Genomic DNA, 23,561 nt, shown 5'->3' on the forward strand with positions numbered 1-23,561 from the left:
TGGAAGAAACACCTGTCAACCAGTTCTAGAACTAAATAAGTAAAAATATACTGGAAATGAGGCCTTATAAAATAACTGATGCAAGTTCTTAAAGTCGTAGGGAAGCGGCCATTCCAACGGTTGCATTTCCGAATTCTCCCGGAGTGGTGCACGACTTTACACGAGTGAATAAAGTGAATGTGATTTGTCGTTTTTCAAGGGGGCAGTATTGTTGTGGTGGAAGGTTTGCAAGCAGGTTTGGTTTTCGCCGGTTTGTCGGAAGCATCTTGCTAACCAGTTAGCAACTTAGTGCTAGCAGGTTCCCAATTGGAAATTCCATTGGGACCAAGTAGCACTAAATTGGTGACTTAGAAACGACACTGTCAAGGAACGCTATGGACAGCGGAAACATGCAAGAGGAGGAGAGTTTAGTGTCGGAGGTCATGGATGAGTCTCCTCCATCATCCATTTTTTATTTAGAGGAGGAAAGCGGGGACGAAGATGTTGTGGAAGAGGACGCCAGGGCGGCAGAAGCTTGGTTTGGTGTAGAAGGCTTACAGCCGTACATGTTTGAACCCTTGCGTCGCAACGCCGCCAGTTCTGTTGGCTCTACGCCTGCTGAAGACACAGACGTCCATCCATGAACACTGGGACGGAACTCAATGGGAAAGGAAATGATTCTGATTTCAACCGTTGCGTATATTAGCTGCGACATATGAATCAAGATGCTTTGACCGAAAAAATGTGATTGACAGATGATCGTTGATATATGATTGGCCAAATTTAGGTGTTCAGGCTGACGTATAACTAACTGGCCTGCATAAGATAACGAAAAAACCCCACAGATTTTAAGACAGGATTTTTTATTTTTTCAAAATTTTGGGACAATATCGTCTGATAAAGAGTACATTTTTATACACGTTTAAGCCAGAATGATTTGACATTTAAATAGGATTTCCCTACGACTTTAAATCTAAGTACTACAATACAGCCTAATTTGTTAGCTTGTTTTGGGGCCAATTTTAGTGACTGTTAGACTTAAAAGCAGTGGATAAGCTCTGTTAGCATTGTTAGCACATTTCTATAGTATAGTACTGTATTGTCCAACCACAGGTTCTTCCTTATAGTGGGTTAGACTAGCTATAGATGTTGGATCTATACAGCACCGTGACAGTCTGCTCGCTCCACTTCAATGCTAATCATTACATCTTTCTATCATGTATAATAAAAGCAAAAAATATATTTTTAATTGACAATGTCATATTTTAAATGAGTGTGAATACATGCAGAAATCTTACTGTCTGATCTATCAGATATTTAGTACATCAAATTCACTTTCTCTAATAGTTCACTGCATATCAACCCTTCCTGATTTGTTTTTGTCCATCTTTTCTTCCAAATTCTTTTTTTTTAATTGCATACTCATCTCTATTCTAAAGCTGATACTCACTACTTAGTTAAAGGGAATAAAATATGCTCTGTTGTTTGAGATTCTCAGAAGTTTATATAATTTAATCTTCTGATCTGTAAGGAAATAGACACGATTGAGCTAAAACCTGCTCTGCAGGCTGCAGGAATCGGCCTGATTAAGGGTTTCTTTTCCCTCTCTGTTGCTGGCTACACCTGTCATTTTTAGTTTCTACCCCTTATTTATCTGCTGGTCCCGCATCTCTTTTTTCTGTCCGCCATGTTTCCCTGCTGAAGGAGGTATCAGGAGGCTGTCTCACTGAGGAGTCAGGATTCCACTGCAGCTAACAGATGGTCCTCAGAACATGGCTTACATAGCAGCACAGATACAAACAGTGCAGGCATGTGATGCACGTCTCCCCCATCGAAACCTGTTTCTTTTTAAATTTGCTGCGTCTGTTTAGAACTTAAAATAATAACATGCCATTAGACATGAGGCTAATCCACCCATAAACATGCACACCCTATGCCTAAATGGCATCTAATTGTAGATGGTGGAAGATCAGATTTAGCACTTTTTGTGCCGAAATAGTCCTTCCACACCATGCAGATTCCTGGGCACCTGCCACCACACACACACACACCCTAACAACACAAGCAACACCCATTAATCTCTGTCAAACTTCTGCTTTCTCTGATTTTTAAAATTAGTTCCAAAGAAAAAAATAAAACAACAAAAAGAAAAGCAAATGTTGCAATGGAAGAAGAGAAACTGCAACTAAAAGGAGTGAATAATGAAGTATTGCACATCTTCTGACACACGTTCACGCTAGATTCCTCCAGCACAGATTTGCATGAGACCCCTTCACGCACACACTCACCGTGTCGTGGCTGCATCCGAAAACTCGCAGCACAGACGAAGCCAGTTGCGAAAGAAACCGCTGGGACATCTTGGTGTGAGTGTTTTTGTGTGGAAGCGGGTGAAAGCGGAGCTACATTCTCATCCCCACGCAGTCAGAAGCCCAAAGTGGCGACTGACTATGTGAGACTTTCTTTTTTTTTTTTTTTTTATTACAGAGGACTAAATCTGTGGGGATTTGGGACTGTCCTACCTTCCCCTCGCAAGGAACCTCCCCCTTCCTGGATGCTGTGGCGTCGTAAGGCGGCGCTTCGTGGAGCGGGCAGCCTGATTGGCTCGACGTTCTGGAGGAGCTGGCAGAGCCTGTAGGTGAAGAGAAATCATTGGCCGGGGAGAAGCTGTCAAAGCAATGCTTGGATGACTCCATCCATCAACAGATGATTTTCCTCAGCTAGCTCTCTGACTTTTACTCTCCTCCATCACTTTCTCATTGCTTTACCAAGCAACCAATCAGATTCCCATTTACCGAGATATAAAAAAACCATCTGAACCAATCATACCCTTCTACACTTCCTCCTACATCCCCTGCCTTGGCCATCTGTCTGCTGAACAAGCCAAGAGCTGTGAGTGAGTGTAGACGTGATATGATGACATTATTGAAAGGCCGAATCTTTAACATTCTCATTTTACAGTCAAAATGTCAAACTGCGATTCTTTAATGTTTGTTTTACTGAATCGCTCCATTACCACCATTCTTTTTAAGTTTTCCCTTTTCTAGTTTTTATGTAGGACAATGTTTCTCAACCTTTTTTTGCCTTGTGTACCTCTTTGGGTATTTTGTCCGAAAAACTATTGATGATTCTCCAAAAGTGGAACGTACAATAAAAAGAAAAAAATTACTTAATCTTTAATTTGAAATATGCTTTCTAAGGCATTTTAATCTTTCCATTAAAAAAACATAAATGTGTTCCCTGGAAGTTTATAAGGAATCGAGATAAATACAAAATAAAATCATATTATAAACCTGTATTTATAAAACTGGAGCTCCTCTGAGTAACTCCCTTAATTGGAAGCAAAATACAAAAAAAAAAAAATGATAGTCAGACTGACTTAATTAGTTTTATTTGTTTTCATCAAGACACCTGAGCCGCTTTGATAGTTCAGTGTGAAAAAAAGCAGATCCCAGGCTGTTCTCTACATCCAGTCTGTTCCTCTGGTTGGTCGTGATGTGGGTCACGGCTGAAGGTGAACTCAAATATAGAAGAAAAACTTACTTTTTGGTTAATAAAAGCTTGCTTAATTTCTCAGTTGGGTCTTCACAAAGCAGAACAGATCCCAGACCCATTTTATTTTACCATCTAATAAAGAAAATATTTTCATGGACCCCTTGCAATGCACTCGCGGACCACTAGGGGTACGAGCACCCCCTGTTGGGAATCACTGATCAGTCTAACCTGCAGGTTGGTCCACAGACTTGGACTGCTCCATCAGATGCTCCTTGGCTTTAGCAGACTGGGACAAGACGGTGGCTAAAAGCTGCAACCAGATGTGGACAAAGATTCATTAGAGCTCGGATTTAAGGCCATCTCACAATTTAACTCATTTACATTGTAGGAGACTGAACATGGGCTGGAGCGGCAAAGCAAAACATGTCCAAAGATTCAAGCAAAAAGTACAGGAAATCAAATTTTAAAGTAGATTTTAAATGCAGAATAGTTTTAGCTAAACAGAAGTTTGAGGTATTTAGAGTTTGAATGAAGTAGAATTGAGTTGTTTCTGAATGACAGGCAACAGATACGTTATCTAATCAAGGGCAACTATGCTGCAGTTACACATTTTGGACTAAATGTATGGAGGGAATTTTGTTCCATTATTGTTGCAAGCAAAGAACACATATTGAAAGTGAAATTAAACAAACAAAAATGCAATTCAGAAATTAAACTTTTTTTCCTGTTAAAAGGGAGTTTTTCCTGTCCACTGTCGCTACAAGCATGCTTAGTGTGAGGGATTGTATTTGAGTCAATGAGTCGATGACTGTATGATCTGGTGAACCGTAAAACGCCTTGAGACGACACGTGTTGTCTATTGTTGAACTTTGAAAAACATCTTAATAAAAAAAGAAATGTTTTGAGAGCAACTTTGTTGTTTGCTCAGATTTTACTTTTATAATTTTTTTCAATGTCTTTATTTCAGATTGAATTTGACAATTTGCAATTTTATTATATTTGCAAAAGATAAGTCTATGAACTGGGCTTGAACTGAACTCTGCGCGGTTCAAGCAAATCATTTCTACATTTCTGAGACACATTAATATACAGCAAAATGGACAATTAATATTTCAGACAAAGGCCTCTTTGTGTGTTCTAATAATCATATAATTTTGTTGTAACAGATTTGAACAAATATGAATTAAAGTCTGTCCTGCTCTTTCTTCTTTGTATGTAAAGATAAATAAAAAAAATATCCTGTTATCAGCACAAAGAGTTTAAAGCTTGCTAAAATACCTGCTGATGAAGTAATAACTTGGCATGATCTACATGTACATCAAAAAACAAAAACGTTATAACTCACCCATTAGGCTATCACGGTTTTAAGCTAGTCCTAACATTGCTGTTTGTTACACGTAGGTCACATCACCATTGGTAACTCGCTGAATTCTGGCAAAATGGCTCTCAAACTTTTCCAGTTGGGCCCCAATTTTTTTATAGGACATTGTTTTGCAGAGCCTACATTTTCTGATGTCATATCTCTATAAAGATTATCTAACTGCTAAGATAGGCATTTCTCTTTAGACTCATCATTTTGGGGGTAAAATTTGAGTTTTCTTGGACTGTATTATTGTACGTTTTAACATCTCTGTATAATGCAGTTAATGTACCATTTTAATATAATGACCGTACCTTAAATCCTATCTCTACAGATTTTTCATTTCCTTAAGGAATAAAAGGTATTCCTTAAAAGCAGAGGCGTAGCCAGAAAATCCTAATAAGGGTGGTCAATAACCAATGAACATTGAGGGGTGGCCAAAAGGCACATGAACCTCAGGATCAATCTACACTGTTGCAACAGAAACGAGCACAACATCCATATTTTCTAAATAAACAAAAACTATACTTTTCTACAGCCTTTGCTAACAAAGAGATGCATATTTTTAAACATCCATGCTGTCTAAATTAAAGGTGCAGTGGACAAGATTTTTCAGTTTTAAGTTCTGGGGCAAACATCTTATTCATCATCATTATTTACCTACTTTTATTAATAATAAATCTGCATAAAAATTTATATTTACATGTTCTAATATCCACATTAAATGGATTACTTGTTATTAAAATAGTTATTTATCTCTGATTTCAGTGAAGATTCCTTAGATGACTTGCAGAGACATAATTTTGTCTTTATCCAATATAAGAAAAAATCTAGTTCTGAAAAGAGCATGAATTGTGTTATTATCATCTTTAATGTTAGTATATTGATGGGCATAATTAACCGCAGCGTTTTTTTTGTAAGGTAATTGTTTACATATGGAAAATTAAAATGTTAAAAAAGTTAAAACATCCCACTTGAGAGTGTTACTGCTGCCACCGTCTGTATTAGAGGGATAAAAATGGTAGTGGTGGCCACAGGGGTGGCCAATGATTGGGTTAGGGAGGCCATGGCCATCCCTGGCCCCCCATCTAGCTCCGCCCCTGCTTAAAAGGAAAAGTCCAGTCATATTCAGAATTCAAACTTCTGAAATTACTTTAAGTATTAAATTATTACAAACTGTTCTATAAATGATGAGTGTTTTTAATTAAGAGTCATTTTCATTTGAATGTGCTTTACTGGAGGCATCCATGTTTGCCAAAGAACACTACTGCCACCTACTGGTTTGTGATGTCACGGTGTGGTATCGGCTGTTGATCAAGTCACAACGCGCTATTATTCAATTCATCTTGAAAACATTCTTCTTCCAAATGTTGGCTACATATTACATGTTTTTTCTCTGGCCAGAAGTTCAATGACAAATCCTCCCTCTTCAAGTTGGCAACCTAACAAGGAACCAGTGGAGGATCATAAATTGTAAAGGTGAAATAACTCATTTTCTTTCACTTTTACCCGATGTATTCCAACATCCAGCTGCCATGCACGTGGGCATTGTCAGTTTCACTATAGCTCTGGTGAATTTCAATGGTGAAGTCTTCTGGAAATCTAAAATAATTGTTGTTGATTGCAGATGTGTCTAGTAGTTCCCATTGATTTTGCTTGTAAAGCGGGGAGAATGGCGCTAGGCTTACCGCACCGTGATGTCACTGCTGGAAGATGTCAGGAGTGAGGTGTTACTATATTTGGGCAAAAATGGCTCCCAGAGCGGCCATTTTTTTACTGATATCACCGCAAACGTATTAGTTTTAGGTATAGATAATGATCCATTAATTATTCCTTACTAACCGGACTTCTCCTTAAACTTTTTTTCAATAGAAATCATCAGACATCTGCTGTAAGTCTTGAGCAGATCAAGGGTAATATCAGAGAGTGTGTTTGTTCCTGTGCGGCGCACCTTTACACCCTCTGCCTGCGCGTGGAGGATGTGCGCAGCACTTGTGGCGCTCTGACCGCTGCCGGATGACCTCACACTGGTCACGCTCCCAGAACTCCCAACACTGCTGCGATCTCCACCTGCAATGCATACACGCACGCACACACGCACAAGAACATACAAGTACAATCAGTCACACACCCACAGCATCGCCCAGACGTTGCGTGGAGACGTTATACACATGCGGAAGCATTCGCACACACAAACACACACACAAAGAAATTAAGCTAACATCCAGGGTTGCAGTGTAAGAGGTGTGGCTCTCCGTGGAAATGCACTGGGCAGCATGTGGGTGGATGGACAGGACAGACAGACAAGCCAACAGATGTCTGAGTGACAAACATAAAGTGGAATAAAGACATGCCTCTCGCAATCAGACTCGTCAAATATACACACGCATACTATTCCCTCTATCCATCTTATTCTTTCTTTGCCTTTTTCGGTCTCTCCCACATCAACATCCTCCCATTCGGAAAGACACACAGACTGTAGACCGATGCAAATGCCTGCAGCCTAGACATACGGCTACTATGCTCAGATAGGTTTCAGATGGAGGGATAAGCAAAACATGGGAGACTGTCGGGAGCAGGTCAAAAAGTATCTGAAAGCCTTCAAGCACCATCCTCCTACGGCTCAAACAGTCCGATGGCTTTGTTGTCCCCTGTGGGGGGGGACGGTTGGAAGGCCACAGGTGGCGGGAGGGAAGGATTTTTACAGACGTCAGATACTGTTTGGTCCCGTTCAGACTTTAAGGAGTCAGAGGCTGAGGGCTCAGCGCAGCGCGGCTTAATTACCTGCCACGGGCTTGCGCAGAACCCAGATCTCTTCGTTGGAGCCTCCATGGGGCCCGCTGGATGGGGTGGGAGAACTGTGAGGACTTGCCTCTGAGCCTTGACAACCTTCAACACAGAACACCACTGTTAACCTCTAACCGAGCCCTGAAGTGACAAAGGGAGCTGCTGATTTGATATGGAACCATGTTTTTACAGAAGCAGCAAATTATGTTTATTTTATATTTAGGACCTTCTGTTTTTAGGGGGTTATTTGACAAAATTTTGGTTTGAACGAGAAGTTTTAGTAGAAACATATTTAGCTTTCTCACTTTTACATCTTACTAAATGAACGAAAGTTTAAAAAAAATTTTTCAATGATAACTGAACCGGCAGCCTGTCATCACAGCTTCATTCTCTCTCTTTTCATTTATAATTATTTATGCTTATGTAACGTTTTTAATCCTTTAGCTTAAAGGTCATAGCTACAACTTTTTTAAACTTTAGAAGGGGGCTGGGTTTTGCTATATAAACATTTTCTACGTTTGCACTTGGTCAACTGATACCAAAGATTTTATTATGCAAATATGGACTGTTTCAGACCATTTAATACTACAATGCCTTCCAAAATTATTAATATATACTTGTTATTTTAAAACAAATTGTGCAAGTAGAAGCACTAAATGGACACCTCATGTGCGTGTCAGCTGATCCGACTGCCTTTACCCCTCCTGGCATGGAGATTTTCTTTTTTTTATAGCCCCTCTTTGTGTGTGAAAGGATTATTTTTTTTTTTATTTGACTCAAATCTGCATTTAATTAGATGCATATTTGCAGTGTGCTTTATATTATCACAGACTTTTTCTACCCAGGTATTTTTTATTTCGCATCCCTCCTGGTCACAGTACAGGGCCTGAGAACAAATTTACCGTAAGTTTTGTATGTAACGTGCCCTTGTATTTCATTTTCCATTAGCTTATCACTGACTATTTTTTTTTACTGTCACAGTAATACGGGACACTAAATACGGGACAGGTACTTCTATTTCTAAATATGGAACAATTTCATTTTTCAAGGGACGGTTGGCAAGCCTAGGTAGATTAGAGTAGAGTTTGTTTGAAATATACTGTAGATGGTTAAGTTACCAAACAACAGTATATAAAATATATCTAAGAATTGAACTATCATTAGAAAGAATGAATAATCTTGTGGTAGAAATTAGATTATTGAACATAAAAGATAAAAAAAATGTAAAGAATCAAACTAACTTCTAGTATTTTAGCATTTGGTTCCTATGCTCCAATTATCTGGAACAAAATCCCAGAAGACTTTAAAAGTGCTGAAAGTTATTTTAAATCAAAGTTAAAAACCAATTTTTTCTTTTAGAACTGCCTTACACAGTTGAAGTTAAATTTAACTGAGGTATTAATAGTCTAAGGTTGTGGTCGTACTGTTTTATTTTCTTCTCTACCTGCTTTTATCATGTTTGTTTTGGTTTGTTTTTACTTACTTTTATACTGCTTTTTTGTGGTCCTGTTGTTTAATTTGTTTTACAAATGTTTTTTTTTTTTATTATTATGCTTTTATTTGTTTATTATCTAATGCATGTAAAGCACTTTGAAAGGTCCATGTACTGAATTGTGCCATACAAATAAAATTGCCTTACCTTGCCTTGCCTAGTAGGAGCATCTGGCATATTGCTTTTGATTTATGGCGGCGCCCTGTGCCTGAAGCACGGTACTACTGCTTATTTCTGCAAGGCACAGTATGTTCCCACTGCTATAAATAAATGTTTATGTACTATTCATTATTTTATTCTTGCTTTTATCTTATAATCTTAAATCTAATTTTCTTGAATTTCCAGGATATACCGTTTTCTCAGAATAAAATGATGAGCAGGGCTGATGAAACTGATCCCTAATCAGAGACATAATGCACAAAGCATGAAGGTCCGTTTTTTTATCTACATCTGAAGCGCATTTTCATCCTCACACATTCTCACATCTTTCTTCTCTCTCCCACACACAGAAAAAGACAGCAGATATATATAAATATATGAAAACATTTATATACTCATTGTGTATACATTATTCCTTACACAAATACCCGTGTATATACACATATAATGCCATAATGTACATACACATACATATATAATGCATCCATTGGCGTGTGATTATATATGTTGGGCTTTTAAGAATGGAGCTGTAGTGCATTTGGAGAGTGGCATAAACCATTATAACCACTTTAATAGGGGTTTAGTAATGGTTTATATGTGCAACCAATAGTGCTCTAGAGAAACACACACATAAGTTTTATTTCCTTCCTTGTGATCACACAGCTCCTTCTAGGGGTCGTTTTGCATCCGTCCAAGTGAGCTCAGAAAAACATCCACAGACCCTCACCTTATTAAAATCATGGATGAAAAGTAGGATTTTAATCCAGGTTGGATAAAGATGCTTATTGCATTTATCTTCCTGTTGGAGGTGACAGAACTGTCGCTAGTTACAGAAACAGAGGAGTTTGTGAAACCTTACCTGCAAATCCTAGAGGGACATTTTCTAATGGAGTCTTTAAACTTTACTGCTTGTATTTGCAAAGATTTTTGTCAGGAAAATTTGCACTTGTGAGTCAACAAATATCAAAAATATGATCTGTTATCAATCAGGAAGGCAAAAAAAATAGATGTATATGGTATAAGTTAAATGAAGACATTCAAAATCCTGCATCTGATACCAAACTCCAATTGAACACAATCTCTTCCCAATAATAAAAGACATTTTTTCCTTCTTTTTGTATTTACTGCTGAGTTTACTGGTTTCATCTATGACTCCAGGGTTTAATGGTGATATAGTGGTAAGTACCGCGCTTACGTAGAACAACACACAAACACAAACACACACATTATGGGTGCAAAGTGGGTAAAAGTGACATTAGTGTGATTCAATGGGGGAAGAATGAGACAACGTGGACGAAACAGAAAACGCTGTCTGGTCAGCATAAGGTTTGTAAGGAGGGTGTGTATGTAAGTGGTGATAAGGAGGGGAAAAAGGGAAAAACAAGATGATAATCATAATCCTTATACTAAGGGGAGAAAAAGGGAAACTAAGAAACCCAGACATCAAACAAAAACACAAACCAACTCAGGGAAACTGATGACAAACTGGTAAAATCTCCTCCATGTTTTCTTGTAGTTTTTTCCTATTTCTACTAATAGAAAATGCTGATAATAGGTGTTGATCTAAGGGTTAATTTAAAAGTTAAAAAAATAGTGTTTGTCTGCTGAAAGTGTGGCTTAAATTGCAGAGGGTCTAACTACTTCTAAAATAATTATTATGAAACTATCCTGTTTTCTTTACTGGTCCATTCAATAATGATTTCTCACAGAGTTTAACCAGAAAGAAGGAAGTTTATTTGGGATTTTAAATAAATGATGAAGGCAAAGTAGCATTTGAATGTACTGGAAAGTGGAAGGCATATATTTTACTGTTAATAATTTTACTAGTAAAAATAGTAAAAATCCAGTATTGACCAGTATTTGCCTCCTGATTGAATACTTTATAGACTCAGGTTCATCAAGCTTTAGAGTTGAACTCTGACTAGGACATTATATTACTTAAAAAGGCCTTAAATTAAAACTGATTTCTGCCCTGAAGCTGCAGGAAGATCTTTGTGTCCTCTGTAAAGTAGATAAAAAGGATAGAGAACCAACATATGGTTTAAGATATAACAATAAATGCCAGTTTTATAAGCTTTATTATTTTTCCTTTTTGTTTAATTAGCTGAAAGAAACAGCTATATGTTTTTGATCTATTTTTCTTGCCATTAACTTGGAAGGTCTGGGCCTGAGTGGGTTTTAAAGGGTGCAGACCCTAATCTAAACCCATCCTTTGTGTTTCTAGCTTTTGGAAGGTAAATCTTCAGCCTCACTCTTGAATCTTTTGCACCATCTACACATATTAATATTTCTATGTATTACAAAAAGTTATATCTGACTCTGGAACCATCTGATCCTTTATAACAGGATATTTGAGATGCAGTAGTATTTCTTTAGGCTGTTTTATTTCGCAGTTTGCATTTTTATTCTTTAAATGATCCTGTTTCAAAGATTGTTTTTAATATATATGTACAGTAATTGAGCCAATCTTTATACAAGTTTTTCTCTCACTTTCCTGCCTGGAAGACAATTTTATATTTATTTATGCTAGAGGAGGTTTTCCATCAAGTCAGTGACTCCATTAAGAACTGGTCTGATTTATCCTTGCATCTGCTCTGCTTTACCAGAAGATTCATATAAGTGTCTAATTTAACTTCTTTATGTTTTAGTCACATGTTTTCAGATAGATCTTAATACATAGAATGGAATTGATAAAAAAACGTCTTATCTTTTGTAAACTGAACCAGGCGCTCAATCATGGAGATGAAAACAACATATAACCAGAAAACAAAATTTAAAATGTATGAGGAACATAGAAAACTTGATAAAGAATGACTCAGAACAGAAAACTTTAATGGCTGCCTTCTCTTAAAGATAAAAAAAACATTAGCGTGCTAATTGGAATCTTAATTGAGCAATTAAAACATTTTCAGAAATATATCAGAGAAGCATTCATTAAAGCTTTTTAAAGAACATATAATAATAATAATAATAATAATAATAATAATAATAATAATAATAATAATAATAATGAAAAGTGGGTGTGTACCTGGGGCAGTGGGTGTGTCTCCCTGTGGAGTTGTCACGGGCGACCTGTTATACCCAAAGGAAGTGAAAAGTGGAAGCAGTGGCTGATGGGAATGTGGTGGAGGAGGAGGCGGTGGAGGCAGGATATGGATCTGATGAAACGTGGTGTCGTTGCCGTTGACTACCGCGTTGGCAGGGGCAACCGTCGCCGGGGGAACCAGCGGTATCTTTTGAAATTGTTGAGTGCAAATGACTGTGCTGGCCAAACCTAGACAACACCCACGGTGACGAAGCACGGAAACACACACACACACACACACACACACAACCAGCCAACAGTGAACCACCGTCACAGACGAACGACAAAACAGAGAATTACAAGTAAGAAAAAAAGAGGAGGGAATACAGAAAATTAAAAACAAAGACTGTGGTTAGAAATCAAACCAGGGGAAGGAGGGGATGGAGCAGGAAGCCGATGGAAAACCACAGGAATGGAGATCAGGAAGAGCAACAAAGAGGACGAATGATGGCCATGTACAGTATGAACAGATGAAGAAAGGGTGTTCAAAGGGGAGTCCTTGAAGTCTTGTAGTATTTAATATAACACTAATATCAATACGTTGCATAGTTACACAGTCATGTATTTCAGATACCAGCTGAAAATAAACATTTTTTTTAAACCAGCAATCCAATTTGGGGTCAGACCAGATCGAAAAGATCGGATTCATAGCAGAAATTAGAAAGATGCATTGTCTTTAAATGCATGTCGGTGATTTCAAGCAATACAAACTCGAAAGAAGATGCAGTGTTGCTTAACTTCATGTCATCGATGTTTATTCTGAATGCCGTTTAATCAAAAATAAGATCTGCAGAAGAAAACCTGAAGAGAAACTGCTGTCGGTGCCGGTGAAGGTGCCCTCATGAGTGAATAAATCTACTGGCAAGCTATTTTCAGCTTCAATTAATGTATTAAAATATTGGAAACACCGAGGCATAGGCTGTGTCCAACTGTCCGTTATAACTACTATATGGGGCACTATACAGTAGTTACGCCATTTTAGATGAGTGTCAGAATGTCTAGTGGATGAAAAGATAGTGAACTAGAAATTTACCACAATGCACCTTGAAAAGTAGTGATAATCCATGGTCAATTGACAAGCAGATATATCCCGGATTTACATACATCGGAATTATTCTCGGATTTACTGTCACAGAGCCCCGCTGTTGCCATAGGCTTTCGCTACCTGACAGCGATAACTAATGACAAAGATGGCACAGTCAAAGCGCAGTCGACGAGAATTTACGTGACCAACTGGGAGCGAGAAGTAGTGATCATCTATGCAAACGGTCAGTTAATAGAGTTCACTATAACGTCCAATGTATCGTCCCCGCTCTATACAGCGATTGAAGGATCTAGGGGTTATGGTGGACCTTCAGACACAAATATAGAGCTATCTAAAAGAAAACTTTTAATGTGAATAAGATGATAAAACATTCCACAGAAGAGTCAAACCTAAAGCCGATAGTAGGAAGGCTAATCTGGGAAGATGTATACCAGGGGCAACCAATTAAAAATTAGTGGGTTCTGGATAGAGAAAATCATCAACCAGTAAAGGTCCAGAGACATTTTTTTTATTACAATCTGTTTCTTTATATGCATTTTATGCATCCATGTTATACACTGAATTTTTAAATATTTATTTTTTCCATTTTTCCATTTTAAAATATTAAGTGTTTTTTGAAATAGATGACAACAATCGTTCAGTTTGGTATATAGACAATTTCCTGATTCACATTGTTTATAAAACACCTAAATTTGTGTTTTATAAAATATGTTAGGATTCCAGTTTGTGTGGTTTGTTTTTGTGTTTTACTCTCTCCACCACCAGGTGGTGCCCTGTTCCTCGTTGGGCCTCCCTGCACACCTGCGGCTCGTTGGATCATTACCGGAGGAGTATTTGAGCAGCGGGCTGTCGCTACCTCGACGCCAGAGTGTTTGCCAGTGTTGGGTACTCTAGCCAAGCTGAGATTAGCAGAGTCTAACCGAAGCTTTGTTTCTTTGAGTCTAACCTTGTTTTTTTGTCTGTGCTCTTCGGCTGGAAGCCTTTCCTGTGTAACTGGATAACCTGGACCTTCTTCCCCTGGAAGGATTACTGAGTACACACTGATCAGGTGTGAGGACTTGATCTATTCAAGTCCTCTTCTGAAAACCAAGTGAAAGTCTGCTCCTTTACTCCTCTGGGTCAAACGTATCTCTACCTGTCCGCTCTCCAACGAGTTCCCTCTCCTCTGGATTAATTCCCCACAAACTGGATTCAAGAATCAACAAGAGCCCCCTCAAACGTGAGTTTCTCTCCAGCTATATTCAAGCCTCAGTCTATTTTCCTACGGTCCCTGAACTGATCACTGTGACCTCTCCTTCAGACTTTCCGGTTCCGGCTCACCAGTCCACTTGGTTCCAGCTCCTACTTCTGTGTTTCATCAACATTCAATAAACCTGTTAAACTTTTTTCCCGTGGTCTCTGAGTGGTTCTCTGCATGTGGGTCAGATCGCTTAAACCAATTATGACAAAATATTTGAAGCAGGAAATTGGTCTTTAAGCTTTAGGCTGCCCTGCAAGGCTTTAAACCTGGGTTTGAATGGAGACAAAGCCATTCTCAAGTACATATCAAGGTGCTCATTTTGAGCCTGGATCCATATTTGTTTTTGATTCTGTTCATGGTGGAGAATCCTGCTTCACAGCAGCAGGTTGAGCCAAACATCCTCTAAATGTGCAGGGTAATCTTTGTGCACCATTGCAGTTTTCTATCTCCAGTTCACCACAGTTCCTCCAGCAGTCCCTACTTTCTCTGCTCTCTTTTTCTTATCATCTTCTCCTTCTTTCCCATTGCCCGGCTTGCCACAGGTTTGCCTGCTGTGTCTAAAAGTAGCAGCAGCAGCAACCCAGACTGACAGCAGCTCATTGGATAATTTGGATCACATTCTGGAGGGCTTTACCATATTAACAGGAGAAGCGGCGCAAGTGAATTTAGACACTGTAGTTTAACAACATGCAGTAATTTATAAATGTTTTAAATCAGATTGTGTCCGGATTAGCCAGCAGATGGGTCCGATAATCTGTGACCTCTGCTGTGTACAGTGGGTAATGCAAGCAGGAGTCATCGTGCTATTTATAATATCAGAGGCAAATTTAACTCAAAAGATTCAGCCATATATGTTGTAGGCGTGTTTATGAGTTGTTAAGTGACTATAAAATGGTCACATTACAATAACTGTAAAAAAATGGGAAGAGCTTCAAAACGAAGATATTTAGCATAAGAAAGAATGTACTCTTCATCTTTCTGTCAACTTTTAGATGTAACAGCATACTTTTTTTGAGAAATATTTCTATTTGATGTAAATACAATACAGTAAAATATTGAGCTGTTTAGTTTTAATACATTTATACAAAACACTGTCACACAGACGTCACCATGTTTTCTTAGGCTGCAGTGCATTCTGGGTAAATTATGTATACAAGGTCCTGTAACGCTAAACAGAAAGAGTAACATGTTCATTTTGAACCGGAGCACATTATATTCAATGGCAATGTAGAAATCACAAGAGGGAATGAAGATGAGGAGGATCAAATGGAAGGCAAAGTTGGACAAAGACGGTGCGGCTAAAATGTGCTAACCTAGATTAAGAGCTACGCTACAAAGAGCTTGAGTTTCAAGCTATTTATGGTTAGCGTCAAAGCATTATAGGAACAATGTGATATAACCATTGAAAGATGCTTCACTGTCACTTTAAAAAGTTGTTCATTGTCAACCAGTTAGATGTCAAGTTAGCCTCTAATAGTGTTAGCACTAGCCAATATAGCAAAAGTAGAGCATAACACATAAATCATGTATATCCCAGTGAAACACAATATGATATAATTCCATCCTGCGTTTACTCTGTAGGTTCCCGTCCAATAGGACTTAAGTGCCTAATTTACCCAGCATGCATTGCACAGGTGAAAAAAGGATTTATACGTTTTGAAGTAATTATGAGTTTTATACGTATCAAAAATGTCTGATTTTATGTTTAAAATGAAAATGACAGCACATTCAGTCCAACATATTTAACAAGTACTTGATTCCTTTAAAGTCGTAGGGAAATCATATTTAAAGGTCAAATCATTCTGGCCTAAACATGTATATATAAATGTACTCTATCAGACCATATTGTCCCAAAAATTACAAAATTTCTATAAAGAAATAAAATAAAATCCTGTCTTAAAATCTGTGGGGGGTTTTTCCGTTATCTTATGCAGGCCAGTTAGTTATAGATCAGCTTGTACACCTAAATTTGGCCAATCATAGATCAACGGTCATCTGTCAATCTAATTTTTTTCGGTCATAGTATCTTGATTCATATGTCACAGCTAATATATGCAAATATTAAATAAGAAATAAGAATCGTTTCCTTTCCTATTGAGTTCCATCCCTGTGTTCACGGGGATGTACGTCTGTCTTCTGCAGGCGTAGAGCTAACAGAACTGGCAGCGTTGCGAGGCAAGGGCTCAAACATGTACGGCTGTAAGCCTTCTACACCAAACCAAGCTTCTGCCGCCCTGGCATCCTCTTCCACAACATCTTCGTCCTCTACATAAAAAATGTATGACGGAGGAGACTCATCCACGACCTTCGACACAAAACTCTCCTCCTCTTGCATGTTTCCTCTGTCCATAGCGTTCCTTGACAGTGTCATTTCTAAGTCACCAATTTAGTGCTACTTGGTCCCAATGGAATTTCCCATTGGGAACCTACTAGCACTAAGTTGCTAACTGGTTAGCAAGATGCTTCCAACAAACTGACCAAAATCAAACTTGCTTGCGAACCTTCCGCCACAACAATCCCGCCCCCTTGATAAACGACCAATCACATTCACTTTATTCACTCGTGTAATTATTCACTCGGGAGAATTCGGAAATGCAACGACTTTAAATGGGTAGCTATCCAGTTCCAGGTTGTTAACTGGCTCCACTGGCTTAAAACCAGATGCAGTTTTATTAGTAATAGGTTTGACTTGCTTGTCTTACAGTAGGTGGCTTGTCTTTTTTTCAAAATATGTGGCACTCTAATTGCACCTTACCTGTTTGTTGCAATTTAATTTTTTTGGTGTGATGGTGCAAAGTACCTCTACCTCGAATTTAAATTAGAGTTTAATATCCAGTTGCTTGTTTTGGCTTGAAGAATTTTACCGAAGCCAAATGAGCCCCTCCCACCTTTTAATGGGCAACAGTTAAATCAAAGTCTCATGTTGGAATGAAAAAAGCCCCAAATTTGAAATTTGAAAACATGTGGACAACTTTTTCCAACTCTATTTGAAAGCATTATTTATCATCTGTATATATTTCCAGTAATTTGATTTTGTTTTTATATATTTGTTCTGGCTGTGATATGGTTGTGTTTTTATAGAAGAGAAGGGTCTGGAGACATGGATAAATATGAATACATTCAGATTTAATTGTTGTTAAATGCAGTATCTTTGATTTAAAAACAACATTCACTTATACAATATATGCTACACACAAACAGCACTCTCTCTCTCATGTGATGTCAATTACCAATAAATTTTAAATAAATAAGTGATCACCGCTTGTGACAAAAATACTACAATAAAGGTATATTTTACTTTATTTTGTTTTAACCTACATTTCTCTATGTATCTATAATTACTGCATCTTAAATGTATTTTTTTTTATATATTTTAACATATTGCTGTGTGTATACAATTTTGAATCCACCATTAACAAAGCTAAAGAATAATTTCAAAGGAAAATTTTATCAAGATTCTGTTTTTATGGATGTTTCAGAAGAGAAGATTTAGCCAATATTCTTTATTTTACCTTTTACGAATTAATCAGGTTTAATATGTCACATAGAGAACCCCAGTTAAGTTGAAAAACAAAAAGCAGAGGATGGTGAGGATATAAAGCAATAAGGAAAAACGTTGAGGCAACCAATAAGTGGAAATGTGAATTTCTTTACCGAGACAGGTATACAGATAGAGACACACACAGGAAGACAAAGCCAACAAAGCCTTGTTTTGCTTAGAAAACATGCAAATGAACCTCTGAAAGCCAGGCTTACACTGTGTGATTTTTTGCCCTTTTTGGGGCGACTTTCCAGTTGTGAGAATTTTCCGCTGGGACCGACTTTCAGCCTGATCGTGCGTCGTGTATTGCAGTGGTCCCCAACCTTTTTTACACCATGGACCGCTATATGTCAGACAATATTTTCACGGACCGGCCTGGGGTGGGGTGGGGGGATACGATCAAGTAAAATTATACGACTGGCATAAAATCAAATACAAACAGCATAAAAATTAAACAACAAGCCGGTCCCATCTAGGCTTAATCGTAGACAATGACACATGAAGTGTGCTCCTGATGTCCAATCTTCTCCGTAGCTTTGTTTTGGTCGCTGTAACCGCAGAAAATCCCGCTTCATAAAGATGGGATGTTATAGATAGGATGCGTCTTGAACTGAATTAACCTGTGTCAAGAGGCACAGATGCACCGACTGATGTAATTGGGAGAGAATACCGCAATTTTTTTATATTTTTCAAAATAATTGGGGTAATAATTGTAACGAGGTTCGATCAGCCTCTCACAACCAACTCAAACATGTTTGATTTTCAGTCGACCGCCATGGGCAAATCGTTCAGTGGGCATGCGCAAACAAGGATTATTTTTCTTTTTCTTCCTCTCAGAAGAAATCACAAAAGCACGGCGGAGGTGCGAATGAAATGGAGTTCTTTCTGTAAAATTGACAGACCCTAGTATCCACGTTTGCTCAGAAATGTCTTTGTCAAAATATGGCGTCGCCTTTTCTTCTTAGAGCAGCATGTTTCACCCTAATGAGCTTCATATTCCTCTTCTACTGTTTGGCTTAAGGTTAGACGAGTCTGAGTAGTGCCATCTCACTGCGGAGCTGATACCAACGTAGTTTTTTGACGTAGAGTGTGAGCAGGTAGATCGCATCAGAGCGTCGGGCCACACAGTATGAGAACATACAATGTGAGCTGTAAACGCGCATTGTACGACGAAACGGCAGGGTTTTCGTAGTACAGTGTGAGCTGTAGCAACGATTGAAAAAAATCGCACAGTGTATGCCAGGCTTTACAGGAGAACAGATGACCTCGCCTATTCAGCCAGGCCAACAATTCCCTTTAACGACCCGCCTTCCAGAGACATAGACAGGTATAGGGTATTGCAGGCTAACAAAAGAAGCCAAAGACCCCCATTCCAAAGGGATGGACCCGTTCGTCTGTTTCAATTTGCATGTTTTCTAAGCCAAAACAAGGCTTTGTTGGGCTACTTTATAAAGCCTCAAACTTAACTTTATTTCTGACATTTTGAATTGAAAAAGTTTCCTGGATTGGAAGAGAAATGTCTTCAAAATTGGAAACAAAGCCCAGTGGATTGTTTTTAACCTTTTTGGAAAGATGAAGGGCAGTTACTGAAAAAGAAAAATCTGCTGGGTATTAAAAAGGCAATCTGAGTAGATGTATGTAAATCCAATGTTTGGTAAGATGGGAGTAATGATGGAAACATGTTGAGGGTTCAGGTCTTTATTATCCAATTATGGAGCACACTGCAGTAGGCTAACAGTTATCCGGCAGCTAATAGTTTAGAAATTAGTTTTCCTCAAAGTTTGTTTCCTCTGCCTTTGTTGTTTGGAACTGATTTTCATGTACGATAAACGTTGTTCTGCTTGCTGGACTTGATATTTAAGGCACACATTTATTTCCCCTACAGTCATTTTACTCTCGATTGTTTTAAGTGTGAAACCAGTTATTGCTTCAGAGGTAGTGCTGACTTTTTTTTTTGTGACTAAAGTGTGATAATCTTAAGTGCTGCTATTTTAAACATATTTTGGTGTAGAGATTAGAGCCAAAGGTAAAGTGATGTTCTGGTAAAGATGTTTCCACCTCATGCAGACTACAGCTATCACTTTAATTATAACACACCTTCACAGATGATTCAAAAAAAGTTGAAAAAACAATCCACTGGACTTCATTTCCAGTCGGGCTCGGAGGAACAATTTTCGGCCCTGACATTTTTCCATCTACACCGGCCCACTTATGGACCACAGTGGATGCCCAGCTCTAATCAGCTATCAGATTTACTGAAGTGGACCTTGAGGGGTAACTTTGGGCAGCTCTGATTTATGTGTTTATCTCTACATTAGGGATGGAACGGTTTTTGAAAACCGTCCGAACCGTTCGGTTCGACTGTCTCGGTTCGGTTCGCGTGTGTTTCGTTCGGTTCATGCGCTTCTCATAGGCGACGCGTTCACACTCCAGAGCAGAAGGTGGCGATACTGCGACCAAAGCCAACCACCAGTAGTAAACAAGAAGAAGAAGCGAAGCCGCGTAGCCTGGTGTAGCAGAAAAAAATCAGTTGTTGTGGAGAATTGCGTGGGTATGGCGAGCGGGAAAGAACAGTGGTCTGGTTGCCTTGATCAGCGATTGGATGCAACCAGTTCAAATGCATTGGCTGTTGGAAAAGAAGGAAGGACATCATTATCATATTAGGAAAACGCGCTTTTTAACACGCGTCTTGCGGTACTATCATGACGCACGTAAAAGGCGGCGCTTGTTGGTAAAAGACGGCGTAAAAAGCGGCAAAATCTCTTGCGGGTTAATTTCAATCTTAACGCGATAAGTCAATGGGAAAAAGTCCTTCTTGGCTTGCCATAGACAGGAGTTGGAAGACGCGCCAGCAGCACTTTATAGGTCTGCTGTATGGGACCACTTTGCATTTAGAGTGACCTACCATGACGGCGGAAAGAAACTTGTGGATAAAAGTGCAACAGTGTGCAAGCATTGTGCAACACGTTTTGTTTATGCTAACAGCAACATGACCAACATGTCATGCTAACCCCGAAATCACAGTGCTCCACCCCGCTGCGCTCCAGACCGCCTGGACAAAGCAAAGCATACAGCCTCCACTGTGGCTCCCGTCCGAGATGATTAAATCAAAGCAGCAAAACATGCGGAAATGATCCATGGTTTCCGCGAATCATTAAAAATAATTACAATTCATTAATTTTTTTTGTATTTTTTCATTAATTTCATTTTTTTTAAATGTCATTAATTTTTTTTTATAATTTTTCATTATTTTTTTTATTTTTCGGTGTAACAATAAACATATACCGAACCGAACCGAAAACCGTGACCACGAAACCGTGAACCGAACTTAACCGTAGATTTTGTGAACCGTTCCACCCCTACTCTACATGAATTTTGTGAGACAACAATAAGGATGAGACTTACTATGAAATACATTTATCAAAATTAATGTAGTTGGAGCATTTTTTTTTCATCCATGAAGGCTAAATCAGGACTAAGAAAGGTGGAAAGTGAGTCGAGCGTTCCTGTACTGCCAACCAGTAAAAGATGTAGGAGTGGGAAGACTTGCTTTAATGCCATATTTTTTTTTATGCCACTAGCTTCAGTGATCAGCTATGGATCTGAGTGAGCCATGAGCGTAATCTGCAGCATTTAAATCTCACAGACATTCGCTCAATAAATACGACTCTGGAGAAACCTGTCTCAGCAGCTCGTTGCTCTTTCATTCTCTGCACTCACAACTAAATAAACTATTATGTGGCTGAACAACAGCAGCCGAACGTGAAAAATGCTTTAATTTTCAGTATTTTATTTCTTCCACCTTTCTATATTATAGCCAGAATATACATTTAATTTTCTTACTGTTTATTTTTGGATAAAGACCCAGATGAGACCTTACCCAAATATTTCTCCGCAACTATCTGTATCCGATTAGGATGTAAATGTTTCCTTGTATTGTCCTACAAATGTCTTTTCATTTCCTTGAATATCCCAAGATTTTTAATTAAATTTTTTTTAAATTAACTTCAGGATTATAATGTAATATTATAATCCTGAGTAATATTGTATTTTAAGAGTGTTAAGGAGGTTCTGTGTAATCTATCTCAGCGACTGGTACCGGTCCGTCGGTCATCTGGTACCGGGCCGCACAGAAAAAAGTATATATGTATAAATATATAATTTATCGACGATCAGAGTCTGAGTGATGTTTTATTTTGAAAAATATAAAAAATTGCGGTATTCTCTCCTAATTACATCAGTCGGTGCATCTGTGCCTCTTGACACAGGTTAATTCAGTTCAAGACTCATCCTATCTATAATGTCCTATCTTTGAGAAGCGGGATTTTCTGCGGTTACAGCGACCAAAACAAAGCTACGGAGCAGACTGGACATCAGGAGCACACTTCGTGTGTCATTGTCTCCGATTACGCCTAGTTTGGACCGGTTTGTTGTTTTATTTTTATGCTGTTTGTATTTGATTTAATACCAGTCGTATCATTTTACTCGATCTTATTTACCCCCCCGGTCGGTCCATGAAAATATTGTCTGACATATAGCGGTCCGTGGTGCAAAAAAGGTTGGGGACCGCTGATCTATCTGATCCGGCTGGTATGAGGTGATTAAAAAAATATTTTATGATGGAAACTGTTAAATTGTAGGTTTATTTTTTGTTAATCAAGAGATAAAACAGCTGCTAATCTTTTCCATGTCTGAATATAGCCAAAAAAAGCTATCCCTGGTAAGTTTAACTGCATTATTGTCATTAAAGGTTTTCCATCTTCTAAGGAGTATGCACAAATAGTCGCTATGCATTACTTGTTAAATATTTTTAAAAAATTCAGAAAAAAAGAAATTATAAAAATTATACTGAAGGTAAAGAATGTCTGCACATTTTCTATTTTCAATTAATTATCAAATATTTGTCAGCCCTGGATATTCTTATCTATACTTTGTTTTTTTTTGTTTTTTTATCAAAACGGAAAAGAAAATTCCTCAAAATCTAAAATACAAAGTGAAATTTAGCCATTATACATCTTATATATTAGCATATATATGGAAAAGTCTTTGAAAAAAAAAACACTCCATTCAGGTTTGATTAAAAAAACAAAAACTATAAAGTATGGTAGAAGATGTGTGATGCTGTGGGCATTCAAAAAGCCTAGGAAGATTTATTAATGTGTGGAGCCATAAACCCTTTGAGAAATCAAGGTGTTTTTGTTCTACTCCTATCTGGTATCTTCCTCTATTCAAATGTGAATGTTGGGTGTTTCATCAGGATAAAGATGTAAATATATGAGCTCAACAATGAAGTGACGGTAAGAAAATGGTTCATCCAACGAAAAATCAACCTTTGTCCGTGGCATCGCTGTCCCCGGACCTAAAAACCCTTAAGAAGACAT

The 23,561-nt window shown here is 38.2% G+C and overlaps 1 protein-coding gene across 6 annotated transcripts in view; it reads right to left on the bottom strand.

Annotated features, from left to right (window-relative positions):
• The window catches only part of caskin1 (CASK interacting protein 1), a 178,422-nt gene that overhangs the window by 28,721 nt on the left and 126,140 nt on the right, over positions 1-23,561 (bottom strand). For 3 of the 6 annotated variants that reach the window (XM_038269251.1, XM_038269249.1, XM_038269248.1), the window contains exons 11-15: positions 12,298-12,543; positions 7,616-7,720; positions 6,783-6,901; positions 3,700-3,781; positions 2,499-2,608 (exon numbers count right to left, since the gene is read on the bottom strand). In XM_038269251.1, the coding sequence (XP_038125179.1) occupies positions 2,499-2,608; positions 3,700-3,781; positions 6,783-6,901; positions 7,616-7,720; positions 12,298-12,543 (662 nt within the window). The remainder of the gene's footprint in view (positions 1-2,498; positions 2,609-3,699; positions 3,782-6,782; positions 6,902-7,615; positions 7,721-12,297; positions 12,544-23,561) is intronic. The other 3 variants (XM_038269252.1, XM_038269250.1, XM_038269253.1) reach the window with 3 other exon arrangements.

This window comes from Cyprinodon tularosa, unplaced genomic scaffold (genome assembly GCF_016077235.1).
Source record: "Cyprinodon tularosa strain WSP-4 unplaced genomic scaffold, ASM1607723v1 ctg726, whole genome shotgun sequence".
NCBI classification, from domain to species: Eukaryota; Metazoa; Chordata; class Actinopteri; order Cyprinodontiformes; family Cyprinodontidae; genus Cyprinodon; species Cyprinodon tularosa.